Below are 15,617 nucleotides of genomic sequence, written 5' to 3' on the forward strand. Positions count from 1 at the left end.
TATAATCAAAGTATGGCGGCTAGGAAGGTTCAATTAATAGAGTTATGTTGCCAGAGTGTATACCAAGCGAGTATGAAGATAGGTGAGTAAAAAGCAAGTGCTGCGTTATGTAGGGGAGAATTACCTGGGCCACAAGCTGCGATGTCAGGGCACCCACATGTGGACCGCTCGTCCACCCCAACACACGTTTCGGCGTTTGCCTTCTTCAGGGGGCGTCAACTTCCTCTAGGGGCGTGTGTACTTAAATGCTGTGTTGGCCAATCAGGTGGAGGGGGTGGACCCGCAGTAACGCGCGCAGCGTCCCCGCTACCAAGCAACCGGTGGCGCGGGCGTCATGCAAGGGATCACGTGGTAGTCACATGGACCCACGTGATGCAGGTCCTTGCATAGAGACGCCAGGCGGCACGGGGCACTCAGAGAGCGGCGACGCTCGCGCGTAAGGTCCTTAACCCTCCCATAGTCAGGAACTATAACAAGAGGTATAAGCTCAATTAAATGACGTATATACTTCCACTACCACCACATAGATATATAGATAGATCATATGATAAAGACAATATCCCAACCAAGTAAAAATTAACAATATGACAATCCGCATACTATGTATCATCACATCAAGTAGTATATATGGCAACATGACAAGGTACCCATACAGATCATGTTCAATCCCATATGTATATAAAGGAATGTGGAAAAGCCATATTGTCCTAGTAATAATACATAGTAGGCGGAACATCAAAAGACAACATCCTATATATCATCATGATTAAATCAAGGGAAACAATATCTAATGTAGGGGTAGCGAACTTCCCAGATATAACTTCCATTTAAACACATTAACATATAAAGATCTTTGAACACGAGAGGAAGATCCACAATATATATACACCACAGTAGACGTTCCCGGATGAAATAGATTATTCAGTATATTCTTATTCGCATATTCATCCATATAATATCAGCCATGATGTAGACACAACTCGCCAGAGGAAGTAAACTGCAAATGGATGATGAAGAATACTAAAAAATAATAATAAAAGAATGTTAAAATCATAAAAACCACAACAAAATATGTGACAGGGGAGAGATTAAAGAAAAGGAGCGAAGCTGAGATTCTCGTTTAGTCCATTGGGATGTACAGTATTTAATCGCCAAATCCATCTAGATTCGAGCTGAGCCAGACGTTGGCTCAGTTTCCCTCCACGAATACCAACTCTTAACGCGTCTATCCCCCGAACCCTCAGGAGGGAGATGTCACAGTCATGATGGAGTTTAAAATGTTTTGGTATAGTCCTGAGTGTGGAGGGATCCGCCCAGTCGAGAATCTCAGCTTCGCTCCTTTTCTTTAATCTCTCCCCTGTCACATATTTTGTTGTCGTTTTTATGATTTTAACATTCTTTTATTATTGTTTTTTAGTATTCTTCATCATCCATTTGCAGTTTACTTCCTCTGGCGAGTTGTGTCTACATCATGGCTGATATTATATGGATGAATATGCGAATAAGAATATACTGAATAATCTATTTCATTCGGGAACGACTACTGTGGTGTATATATATTGTGGATCTTCCTCTCGTGTTCAAAGATCTTTATATGTTAATGTGTTTAAATGGAAGTTATATCTGGGAAGTTCGCTACCCCTACATTAGATATTGTTTCCCTTGATTTAATCATGATGATATATAGGATGTTGTCTTTTGATGTTCCGCCTACTATGTATTATTACTAGGACAATATGGCTTTTCCACATTCCTTTATATACATATGGGATTGAACATGATCTGTATGGGTACCTTGTCATGTTGCCATATATACTACTTGATGTGATGATACATAGTATGCGGATTGTCATATTGTTAATTTTTACTTGGTTGGGATACTGTCTTTATCATATGATCTATCTATATATCTATGTGGTGGTAGTGGAAGTATATACGTCATTTAATTGAGCTTATACCTCTTGTTATAGTTCCTGACTATGGTAGGATTAAGGACCTTACGCGCGAGCGTCGCCGCTCTCTGAGTGCCCCATGCCGCCTGGCGTCTCTATGCAAGGACCTGCATCACGTGGGTCCATGTGACTACCACGTGATCCCTTGCATGACGCCCGCGCCACCGGTTGCTTGGTAGCGGGGACGCTGCGCGCTTTACTGCGGGTCCACCCCCTCCACCTGATTGGCCAACACAACATTTAAGTACACACGCCCCTAGAGGAAGTTGACGCCCCCTGAAGAAGGCAAACGCCGAAACGTGCGTTGGGGTGGACGAGCGGTCCACATGTGGGTGCCCTGACATCGCAGCTTGTGGCCCAGGTAATTCTCCCCTACATAACGCAGCACTTGCTTTTTACTCACCTATCTTCATACTCGCTTGGTATACACTCTGGCAACATAACTCTATTAATTGAACCTTCCTAGCCGCCATACTTTGATTATAATAGTGCTATAGTGGCCATTATTAGTGTCCCTTATGTGGCGTTTTGATATGATGAATGTATATCCTAGCTGCTGGTATATGGCACCCTGACAGTATAGGTTTTGAGTTCTCTATGAGCTATTGCCAAATATTTGATATTATTCTTACACATACATTTGTTATATGCACTACCATATGGGTATTACTATGGGTATTATACTGTGGTCATTTGATAATCCTCTTTATTGGTCTGTCATATGAAGGAATATATATATGTTTTTTTGCTGTGGTGCCTTGGACCCTATAACATGTGGACTGGATCGTCCCTTCAGTGAGATGGTCATCCTACATGATATGTGTCTTTCTGTATTGCTGTACTGTGCCCTATATTGATTATGAAGTAACTTTTTATACTATTTATGAATAAAAGTTAATTTTTAATATTATTTTGGGTTGATATGGTCGTATTTTTCTCTTCAAGTATTTATCTATGTCGAACGACCTAACCTATATTTCCACCATTAGGTGCTAGCCATTGAGCAGTATATATGTTATCTTTAATATGCACCAATTGAGAAACTTATATTGGCTCTCTGTCAGTCTGTATGATGAGGAACATACTTGTGCTTTGAGGCGGCCTGTGGACAGGTCTTATGTTGTTGATCTGGCCTAGAGCACCAGGATAAGACCCTGCCTACAGTCCCACCCTGGAGCACGGGCATATCATTAACTCAAAACTGCCAACATTGATTACACAAGAACCACATTACTGATTTCTTCATCTCAGGTATCATATTAATCAGTACAGCAGCCCTAACGTGACACTGACTGTAGTTTAGTTAGCAAAATCCTGCTGACAGGTTCGCTTTAAGAAACATATTCTACTAAAACAGACAAAAAAATCATCATTAGTGCCAAAATTGGTTGTCTCTCAATTTTCCAAGGGACAAAAACAAATAAGAAACAGGTGAAAAAATTAGTAAAATTGTCAGAAGAGGACAACAGTTGGGATACATTCACACATAGCATTTTTGCAGCATTTTTTTCTGCATAAAAAAACAGAGTGATCACAGGAAAAACACTGTATGCAATACAAGCAATTTTTTTTCTGCATTTTTACTTGTGCTTTTTTTTCCCATTTATTTGAACGGGTGAAAAACACTGCAAATTGACGTGCTGCCGATTTAAAAAAAAATACCCAACAGCTCAAAAGACGCAAGGAAAAAAATGCAACGTGTGAATGAGATTTTTGAAATAGCATTCACTTTGCTAATACTGTAAAATGTAAAAAAAATGAACTAAAAAATGCTGCAAAAAACACCACATGTGAACATACCCTAAGGCTAATTAAAGTGATGGTCCAGGGTTAAAATAATGGATCTATTTTTTTTTTGTATTAACACCACCACTCCATGGGCTTCATTGAAGATAATAGGGCTGAGCATTACCAGGCAAGGTCCATGGTGGTGGTGTTACTAGCAGAGGCCATTTTTGGCCCAGTTTCTTAGATCCCCCGGTGGGACCACTTTACCTAGATCTGTATTATGACTATAAGCTCCCTGCTATTGTCTTTCATGTAGGTGACAAGAGCACTGTGTGGTCCATGTCTGGGGTAACAGGCATTGCTATCTTGTGGGTGCCAAAATTAATGTGGGCAAATTGAGTTTGTTTTATGGTGCTGGGCAGTAGGACTACACCTGGACAGCCTGGGGTGCTGTAATATTCAGTTAGAGGACAAACGGACCAGGATACATTTTTGTATAATAATGTAAATTGCTTTGACATTTGTATCTGAAGTTATATTTTCCAAGCTTGGTAAATCCATAACCTTACAAATTAAACTGATTTGTATTTTCTTTGTGTTGCTAATTTTATTAGGCGCCTGATCAAAATTGGGGACAAAGGAAAGAAGAGAAGGTATCACCTGGAAGGATTCATGGACATTATGAACATTATTATGCCAGACTCAATAACATGCAGCAAAGACCATATGAGTATCAACCCCACTATGGGCAACAAGGAAACCAAAGAGTTGATTCTCCGCGGCAGTGGTAAGTAATCGACCCAGTAAAAATAGAAGGGGAATCGGTATTATAGCTACACTCCAAGACATAACTTTTTGGACCCCAGTGCAGGTGCAAAGATACCATTGGTGCAACCTGTGCAACCACACAGGGGTGCAAGAGGTAAAGGTGCCCATTTCCACCTCCAAAACAGGGGGAATTGTGCATTATGATGGGCTATTGGGCCTTTGGCAGACACAGAAAAAAGGGCCTCAGTGCAGGAGCAGTGTATGGGCCCTTTGCAGTCCAATAGCTCATCATAATGCACAATTCTACTTGCTTTGGAGGTGGTAGTGGCTCCCTACCTTTTGGGTCCCTGTGCAGCTGCACAGGTTGCACCAATGATATGTCCACCCCTGTATTGGACTGCACCGGGCCCATATATTGTTCTTGCACAAGGTCCTTTTTCTGTCCGTGTCCACCACTGCAGGCCCAGTTCAAAGTGTAAAATGGCCTTCCACATGTGCCATCTAAAATACTACACAAATATATCGTTGTATATCACAGATAGATGTTCAACCCTTTTATGTACCGGGGCAAATATGCAAATGCAAACTCTGCAGCTTTCTAGCTTTACTCTTGGTTACTTTGATCCAGGGAAATACATTCATTGCAACTCAAAGGAAATAAAAGATAAAGTTGAAGTGGCAATTACAGACAGCAGGCATTAATATCTTATAGACCTCATTTCTATAACAGATTTGGAACATTACGTTAAGTAGAAAATATCTGCAACTTGAAAAATCTGCAACAAAAAATAAAGTTTGCAGACTTGTATGTACGTATTCATTGTAATTCAGAATTGCGTAGTGCGAAAAAAGGCACATGTTTGCTAACATTTCTAAAGTATACAGTACAGACCAAAAGTTTGGACACACCTTCTCCTTTAAAGATTTTTCTGTATTTTCATGACTATGAAAATTGTACATTCACACTGAAGGCATCAAAACTATGAAATAACACATGTGGAATTATATACTTAACAAAAAAGTGTGAAACAACTGAAAATATGTCTTATATTCTAGGTTCTTCAAAGTAGCCACCTTTTTCTTTGATGACTGCTTTGCACACTCTTGGCATTCTCTTGATGAGCTTCAAGAGGTAGTCATTTTCAGTTGTTTCACACTTTTTTGTTAAGTATATAATTCCACATGTGTTAATTCATAGTTTTGATGCCTTCAGTGTGAATGTACAATTTTCATAGTCATGAAAATATAGAAAAATCTTTAAATGAGAAGGTGTGTCCAAACTTTTGGTCTGTACAGTACGTATGCAGATGTACAAATGTGAACCTAACCTAAGCCATACTTTTCTGTTGGTACCCACCCTACTGCTACCATACTGTGCTCAATAAAATAACCTTATAGTCCCCTACTAATACAAATAGCGTCACATTTAGTAACTAAATAATACTGCCATACAGAACCCATTGTAATCTCATAAAGTGCCAAAATCACAGCACTTTCCATTCCTAGGTTATCTTCACCCGTTGTGTTTTTGATTGATTTCTTTCCACAGGCAAAACCTGCTCTCCTGGCAGTAAAGAAGCAACATCAAAAAAGCAGGTTTTGCTGAGTTTTTGCCGCATTTTTTGCAGCGTTTTTTAATGCATTTTTGTCAGTGTACAATTGTGTCTTCTGCATGCTGATAAAGTTTAGTGCATAAAAAATAACCTAATTCAACTTCATCAGGTTTTGGCACCAAAAACGCAGCAAAACCTGACACCTGCGCTTTTACGGCATTTTTGCACTACCCATTGCGTTCAATGGGTGAAAAACGATGAAAAATGCTGAAAGAAGTGGCATGCTGCATTTTACAAAAACGCAGCTCTTTGACAAAACAGTCAGGAAAAAAAACAAGATGTGTGCATGAGATTTCTGAAATCTCATAGACTTTGTTGGTACTGTAAAACGCAGCTGAATATTTGCATAAAAAAAAACGCTACGTGTGAACATGGCTTTACAGTGAACAAATAATACAGCTATGTAGTTGACAGAATAGTGTAATAGAGCTCATATATTAGTACTCTGTGGTGTCCAAAAAACGTACAACTGCATAAATATCATCTATCTATCTGTACATCCTTATTGGACTGTGCTCACTATCCATGCAGGGGCTCAATGACTTGACTTGTTTTATTAATGTAAATGTTTGTAATCATTGACCAATTAACACTATTTCCCAGGAATGACTATTTACAGAGGAAACAGGAGGCAGAACAGATTAAGATAAAGGTTGAAAAACAACTGGTGAGTAAAGAGTTAGTTTTGTAAGTTTAATAATAATAATAATAATTTCATTTCTATAGCACCAAAATATTTTGCGGCACTTTTCAGAGGGGACATGTACCAACATTATCAGACATTACAGAGTAACAGATAACTCAAGACATACCAAGAGGCGTTTTTCACAAGGATGAGATTAGACAATGTGGCTGGCCACGCGGACAAAACTCTTTTTAACTACCTTGACCAGTGGCGGCTGCTGGACAACATCTGATCTCACCATGAGGGCTCGTGCAGTTTCGGTCCGAGTACAATCCGTGAAAATATCGGATTGCACTTGGACCAATGTTATTCAAAGAGGCAGTCAGTGCACGTCCAATTTTTTTCATCGGATTGAGTTGTCCGAGGAAAAAAAATCGCAGCATGCCAGATTTGCCTCCAATCAGATGGCACTCTGCCATTGATGTCTATGAATCCATGGAAAACATCAGAGCACACTCAGATAACACCTGAGTGCAGTCCAATTTTCACAGACAGACTGAATGAAGAAGTTTATGAACCTTTTTTTTTAAATTCTCCTCATCCGAGAAAATCAGGTCACATTGTAATCAGACTCTGATCTAACTCTGATCAGAGTGTGATTCGCATAATCAGACTGTTTTTCTTGGATGGAGAACATACGCTTGTCTGCACCTGCCCTTGGTGTGAAGATTCAAGAAGGAAAACTAAAAAGTCCGATAAAAATCTACAAGTTCTAACTAATAGTAATTATAGTTGGTACTGATAACATACCTTTTATCGAAAACTACAAAAAATGGTTTGATATTGATGTCCGTAGAAACAAATTCATTGACTTCAAAATCGCTCCAATCAATTGATTTGCTAGCTACATGTTGGCATTTTAGAGATACGAACTTATATGAGGTGATTTTGAACCAATTTTCAGTCTGCTCCATTCTTTCCTATGGACATCGATTTTCGTAGCAAGTAATAGAAAAAATAGATTTAACACTTTATTACAAAATGACTGTACCTAGCTAAATTGGGACAATTTGGCAAAAAAAGTTAAAACGTGATGCCATATTTACATTGTTTCTGATGATTAAAAACTTTGCATTAAACATGCAAAATATGGATACACTATTCTCAAGTCACCTAGTAGTCCGTAAGAAGGAAAGAAGGATTTATTAGAGCTTATGTTATACCCTGATGTAGACTGATGCCCCTTGTACATTTAATTTGGACACGATTTTCAGGTTAAAAACAAATATAATGCTATGCCTTAAAATTCTTTTGTACAAACAATGGGATGTTGTGTCTTAGTGTCTAATAATGATATTGACACCTGTCACAAACAAAAATTACTATTATGTGAAAGTGGGAGTATGTATTCGGTAGGAAATATAGGGATAAGTGAGGATATACGGCAATTATGGTACATTTTTTCCCCTTTTAATAGCTTAAATACTGAACTTCATAGACAAATATCTAAAAAAAATTTGCTTATATAATCCATTAAGAACATTCCTTTTTTTACCATCTGTTAACTTTCTTGTTTTACTTTCAAATCGTTGTTTTAACTACTGGTGGTTGTGTCCAGGGGCTCCGTCCTTCGTCTGCTGATCACTATGGCAGGCATATACCAGTCTCAAGAGTGGACGTTCGGGTGGATCACGCAGCAAACAGATTACCTCAGAAACAATATGCCAGAGACCATGAGGTAATTTTCTTATTGATAATTAGACTTGCATTTTTGTGGATGATAAAAGATAAAAACATCAAATTCACTCAGATTATAATAAATCACTGATCATGTAAGAGAGATAGGGTCAGCAGGCCATAATCCACACCCATAGTTTTTCCAGAAACTGTCACGTACATTCTAGAATTATTCTTCAGTCTGCTCTCATGTAGCATAGCGCTACATTACATGCTATGCAGATGACTTTGAAGAGCCGATATCTAATTCCATAAGGCCACACATAGACACAGGCCTCTTGTGTTTAATGGAAAATGTGGCCCTGCCATAATAGGGCTGCCATACATTGCTGGAGTCTGTACCGCAGAACACCAAAGTCCAAACATCATATTTTTCATATATTTGCACCAAAATATTGAGAAACTTTTCCCATAATCTATATTGTGTAATTATGTATTTTCTCCTTGACAAGGAGAAAAAAAAATCACAAAATGCCTCTCCAAGAGCATCCTATTTACTCAAGAAATTGCATCAGTGGCTGCTACAATTAACATGTGATACAGGAATTCAGAAATTCCTAATTTAGTATAGGGTGTCCGTCACTTGGTGTGGCCAAAGAGTTCAGTGCCCCTTCTGACCTACTTATTTTCCATCTATCCCCACAGCTCCTTGTCTGCTGTAAAGCGAGAGATGTCAATAAAGGAAGAGAGCATCAGAGATAGATGTAATGCGAGTAGGAGGGAAAGTGTACCAGACTGTGCGGCTAAGGATGCACAAATTGCCTGTGCTTGGTTTGAACAGTCATTTTGTGCTGACCCTAACACTGCAGATCTGTTCAACCTTGTAAAGTCCCAAAGGCCCCATATAAACATAGAACATAGCATTATTCTAGGATATGTACAGTGGTGGCCAAAAGTATTGGCACCCCTGCAATTCTGTCAGATAATACTCAGTTTCTTCCTGAAAATGATTGCAATCACAAATTCTTTGGTATTATTATCTTCATTTAATTTGCTTGCAAGGAAAAAACACAAAAGAGAATGAAGCAAAAATCAAATCATTGATCATTTCACACAAAACTCCAAAAATGGGTCAGACAAAAGTATTGGCACCCTCAGCCTAATACTTGGTTGCACAACCTTTAGCCAAAATAACTGCGAACAACCGCTTCCGGTAACCATCAATGAGTTTCTTACAATGCTCTGCTGGAATTGTAGACCATTCTTCTTTGGCAAACTGCTCCAGGTCCCTGATATTTGAAGGGTGCCTTCTCCAAACTGCCATTTTGAGATCTCTCCACAGGTGTTCTATGGGATTCAGGTCTGGACTCATTGCTGGCCACCTTAGAAGTCTCCAGTGCTTTCTCTCAAACCATTTTATAGTGCTTTTGGAAGTGTGTTTTGGGTCATTGTCCTGCTGGAAGACCCATGACCTCTGAGGGAGACCCAGCTTTCTCACACTGGGCCCTACATTTTGCTGCAAAATTTGTTGATAGTCTTCAGACTTCATAATGACATGCACACGGTCAAGCAGTCCAGTGCCAGAGGCAGCAAAGCAACCCTAAACCATCAGGGAACCTCCGCCATGTTTGACTGTAGGGACCGTGTTCTTTTCTTTGATTGCCTCTTTTTTTTTCCTGTACACTCTATGTTGATGCTTTTTCCCAAAAAGCTCTACTTTTGTCTCATCTGACCAGAGAACATTCTTCCAAAACGTTTTAGGCTTTCTCAGGTAAGTTTTGGCAAACTCCAGCCTGCCTTTTTTATGTCTCGGGGTAAGAAGTGGGGTCTTCCTGGGTATCCTACCATACAGTCCCTTTTCATTCAGACGCCAACGGATAGTACGGGTTGATACTGTTGTACCCTCGGACTGCAGGGCAGCTTGAACTTGTTTGGCTGTTAGTCGAGGTTCTTTATCCACGATCCGCACAATCTTGCATTGAAATCTCTCGTCAATTTTTCTTTTCCGTCCACATCTAGGGAGGTTAGCCACAGTGCCATGGGCTTTAAACTTCTTGATGACACTGCGCACGGAAGACACAGGAATATTCAGGTCTTTGGAGATGGACTTGTAGCCTTGAGATTGCTCATGCTTCCTCAAGTCCTCAGACAGTTCTTTGGTCTTCTTTCTTTTCTCCATGCTCAATGTGGTACACACAAGGACACAGGACAGAGGTTGAGTCAACTTTAATCCATGTTAACTGGCTGCAAGTGTAATTTAGTTATAGCCAACACCTGCTAGGTGCCACAGGTAAGTTACAGGTGCTGTTAATTACACGAATTAGAGAAGCATCACATGATTTTTCAAACAGTGACAATACTTTTGTCCACCCCCTTTTTTAGGTTTGGTGTGGAATTTTTGTGTTTTTTCATTGAAGACAAATGAAATGAAGATAATAATACCAAAGAATTTGTGATTGCAATCATTTTCAGGAAGAAACTGAGTATTATCTGACAGAATTGCAGGGGTGCCAATACTTTTGGCCACCACTGTATATATATATATATATATATATATATATATATATATATATATATATATATATATATATATATATATATATATCTATATCTATATCTATAAAATTTTCAGCTTTAGGAATCAAAACCAAATAGAATTATGTGTAAATGATATTAAATTATGCTTAAAATTTGCTCAACAGGAACATCTGAGACAACTTGAAGTCATCCGCCAACAATATCACAATGAAGTTAGAGAAATTAGAATGAAAGCTGGTGCACACCAGGTAACGTGTCCCTTTTTGTATGAATTCTATACATATTGTTGGGATAGGTGCAACTGTGGTGTTACCAAAAGTATTAAACTGTTAAATTTGGTAATCTATAAAAGCTTCTGCCACAAGTCCAAAGATTCACTGAAGCCCCAGCCTTAAAAGCAGATTTGAGTGCAAATAACAAGCAAATACCCAACAGAAAAGTAGTGCGTCTAGAATTTGACAAGTTCTTATATACCTGTCATCATGACATTACAATCACTGACCAATGAAGTGACTAACACTGATTATCTTGTAATAATGGCTCCTGTAAAGGGTGGGAGAGTGCATTACAGCTTTCTGCATGTGAGGCTATGTAGGTGCAGACCGGTCAGAGTGCCCATGCAGTTCATTACTGAAAACTCCTACAATGTGCTCCTGAACACCAGAATTGGACCATGGAGCAATGAAAGATGTTCTGGTCTGATAAATAATGTTTTTATTTACATCATGTGGACGGCTGGGTGATTTGTGTCACTTACTTGGGGAAGAGATGACACTGAGATGTACAATGAGAAAAAGACAGGCTCGTGGAGATAGAGTGATGCTCTGGGCAATGTTCTGTTGGGAAACCTCAGGTCCTGACATTCTTGTGGATGTTACTTTGACATGTTAATATGAAATATATGAAATTGGAATTGCATTACTGCTTTAGAAAATAGGAAAAAACAAAAGATACTTAGGGCAAAAATTGGCCAGTTCATGAATGCCCAGCAGCCACGACAAGGTGATCTTCTTTGCTGGGAACCTAGCCTGTTGTGATTCCTCTCCTGGGCTGATAGCCTTCATTTATATGGGTAAGTAGGATTAAAACTGCCATATGCTAATAGGTGGAGTGCTCAGTCAGAGAGCCTGTGTATGCAAATATCAAAAACTGACCATCACTTTCAAACAGAACAGGTGTAAACCGGTGCATACTAACAGTTGCCATCTCCATATATAACTAACAAAGTTGCACTCTAGAATGCTATAGCATGTAAACATGAAATATATGAAATTGGAATTGCATTACTGCTCTAGAAAATGGTAAAAAATGAAGATACTTAGTGCATAAATTGGCCAATTCACATAAGGCTAGATTCCCAGCAAAGAAGATCGCCTTGTCATGGCTTCTGGGCATACATGAATTGGCCAATTTATGCGCTAAGTATCTTCGTTTTGCAAACTCATTGACCGTTATTATCTACCCCAGCACTGACCTCTGTTATTTATTCCAGCAATGGAAATAACAGAGCAGTGTCCTGTGCGCTCATCTGTGGAAAGCAGCATCTACCTCACATCACATCTATAGCGCTAATAAAGCTGCCAGATGTCCCCCTATATTACCCCTCATAGACATATGAATACTGTGTAATGAAAACTATATATAGCACCTAATGTTAGTCTATAGTAGCTCAATATACCATGTGCGTAATATATATGATTAATACATTCATATATCTAGTCTATTATTCTTCTTTCATACAGTTATGTAAATATACAGATAAGTTATATATTTAAACATATGCATTTTATTTAAAAGGGGTGTCCAGGTTTAATCATGAATGTCTGTAGTCGCTCTGTGACTTTAAGGCTGTGTGCCCACGATGCGTTTTTAATGCGTTTCTGCAGCTGCGGAAACGCATTAAAAACGCATGGTAGAAGGGCAGCAATGTTCCCCAATGATAATCCGCATGTGCTGTGCACATGCTGCGGAAATTTCCGCTGTGGATTATCATTGCGGAAAAAAACGCAGCACTACCAATTATCTTGCGGAAATTCTGCGTTTTCGCCGCCATTGACTTGCATTAGAACGCGCCAATACCGCAAGACTGCATCTGTACTTGCGTAATTGGCGCGTTCTAATGTGCGGATGGTACCCAGGTGTAGAGGAGAGGAGAGTCTCATCCACACCCAGGTACCATTAAAAAATCTGTTAAAAAAGAATAAAATAAAAAATAAATGTATATTTACCTTCCGGCGGCCCGCGCTGCGCTCCTCCTTGCTTCCCGGCACTTTGCAGTGGATTGAAGGACCTGCGCTGACGTCAGAGTCATGTGACGGGTCACGCGACGCTGACGTCGGCAGGTCTTTCAATTCACCACTGCCGGCAGCCGGGACCGAGCGAAACAAGCCAGCGCGGGCCATCGGAGGGTAAGTATATATTTATTTATTTATTTTTAACCACTCTCTCGGTCACAGTATATAAATCCATGCTGGTTGCATGGATTTATATAGTGTGACCTAGTTGTCACAAGCACTTTCCAAGTGATGCTAATCGCTTGGAAAGCGCTTGTCAACCCGCATGCGGAAATGTCAGTGAATAACGCTCCATTTCCGCATGTCCCTGGCAGGAAAACGCATGTACAATCCGCATGTACAATCCGCATGTACAATCCGCATGTACAATCTGCATGTACAATCCGCATGCGTTTTTTTCTGCCAGGGAGATGCAGAAACGCTCAGGAAAAAATCCTGAGCATTTTTGCATCGTGGACACATAGCCTAAGCTGTTCTTTTTTTCCTCCACCTCCCTAAGCAGGAATTATCTGAAAGAGTTCTCAGTATTTGCAGTATTATGCTTGGTGCTCAGCATAAATGAGTACACCCACTTTGAAAGTAAGATTTTAATCAATAGCTCGCTGTACACAAGAACAATTTCCAAAATGTTGACAAGATTGAGTTTCATAGAACATTTTTTTTAACACATAACATCAAAATAAGGTTAAAAATACAACTTTTATTATGATTTTTTTTTTCTTACTTAAATTAGTTGGTGCAAAAATTAATACACCCCATATGAAAAACTACTTCATCTAGTATTTTGTATAACCTCCATGATTTTTAAGTCTTCTAGGTATGGAATGAACAAATTGCCGACATATTGCAACATCTATATTTTTCCATTCTCAAGAACAACCTGTTTTTAAGAGCTCATGGAGCTACAACATAAGGACACTGCCACAACCATGTTCCACTGTGGGTACTATGAATTTTTATAAATTAATTTTTCTAAATTCATGATGCTTACAGTGAAAAATGGGGGTGGCAGTGTTCTTATGTGGGGGTACATGAGTCTTGCTGGTATCGGGGAGCTACATTTCATTGATGGGCTCATGAATTCACAGATTAAATGCTCTATATTGAAAGAGAAGATGCTCCCATCACTCCATGCCCTTGGTAGACGTGCACTTTTCCAACATGGCAATGACCCAAAACACACATTTAAGGCCAATGCTGCATTACTGAAGAAGAACAGAGTGAAAGTGATTCAGTAGCCAAGTGTCTCCTGATCTGAAGCCAACCAAAACACCTATGGGTAATTCTGAAGACACAAGTTGTCATCACTCTCCATCCAGCATCCAGGCTCTAAAAGAGCTAGTTCTTGAAGAATGGAAAATTTAGATGTTGCAATATGTCGTCAACTTGCTCATTCCATGAAAGACTTGGTGCTGTCCTTAAAATCATGGAGGTTATACAAAATACTAGATGTAGTAGTTCTTGACATGGGGTGTATTCATTTTTACTTTAACTAGTTTGAGTAAAACTGACGATTTTGTAATGAAAGTTTATATTATTAATCTTACTTTCATGATCTGGGATAAAATAATGTTCTATGAAACGCAGTCTTATCAACATTTTGGAAATTTTTCTTGTGTTCAGTGGTGTACTCATGTATCCTGAGCACTATATACAGTTTTGCTCAAAAGTTTACATACCCCAGCAGAATTTTTCCTTTCTTGGCCTTGTCTCAGAGAATATGAATGATAACAAAAAAAACTTTTTCTCCACTCATGGTTATTGGTTGGGTGAGGCCATTTATTGTCAAACTACTGTGTTCTCTCTTTTTAAACCTTAATGACAACCAAAAACTTCCAAATGACCCTGATCAAAAGTTCACATACCCTGGTGATTTTGGCCTGATAACATGCACAGAATTTGACACAAATGGGTCTGAATGGCTACTAAAGGTAACATCCTCACCTGTGACCTGTTTGCTTGTAATCATGTGCATAAAATAATGTGCATAAAAGCTGAGTGAGTTTCTGGGATCCAGACAGACTCTTGCATCTTTCATCCAGCCACTGACGTTTCTAGATTGTGAGTCATGGGGAAAGCAAAAGAATTGTCAACGAATCTACGGGAAAAGGTAGTTGAACTGTATAACACAGGAAAGGGATACAAAAAATATCCAAGGAATTGATAATGTCAGTCAGCAGCGTTCAAACTGTGATTAACAAATGGAAAATCAGGGGCTCTGTAAAAACCAAACCACGGTCATGTAGACCAGGGTTCCCCAACTCCAGTCCTCAAGGCCCACCAACAGGTCATGTTTTCAGGATTTCCTTAGTATTACACAGGTGATAATTGCATCACATGCACAGGCAATAATTCCATCACCTGTGTAATACTAAGGAAATCCTGAAAACATGACCTGTTGGTGGGCCTTGAGGACTGGAGT

At 39.3% G+C, this 15,617-nt stretch overlaps 1 protein-coding gene across 5 annotated transcripts in view; it reads left to right on the top strand.

Moving 5' to 3' along the window:
- LOC141197003 (serine/threonine-protein kinase Nek5-like) overlaps positions 1-15,617 on the top strand; it is a 105,879-nt gene that overhangs the window by 69,933 nt on the left and 20,329 nt on the right. For all 5 annotated transcript variants that reach the window (XM_073662618.1, XM_073662620.1, XM_073662619.1 and 2 more), the window contains exons 12-15: positions 4,295-4,467; positions 6,665-6,728; positions 8,305-8,424; positions 11,066-11,149. In XM_073662618.1, coding sequence (XP_073518719.1) covers positions 4,295-4,467; positions 6,665-6,728; positions 8,305-8,424; positions 11,066-11,149 — 441 coding nt within the window. The remainder of the gene's footprint in view (positions 1-4,294; positions 4,468-6,664; positions 6,729-8,304; positions 8,425-11,065; positions 11,150-15,617) is intronic.

This window comes from Phyllobates terribilis, unplaced genomic scaffold, assembly GCF_046119375.1.
Source record: "Phyllobates terribilis strain yellow unplaced genomic scaffold, ASM4611937v1 Scaffold_2__4_contigs__length_985480577, whole genome shotgun sequence".
Classification (NCBI taxonomy): domain Eukaryota; kingdom Metazoa; phylum Chordata; class Amphibia; order Anura; family Dendrobatidae; genus Phyllobates; species Phyllobates terribilis.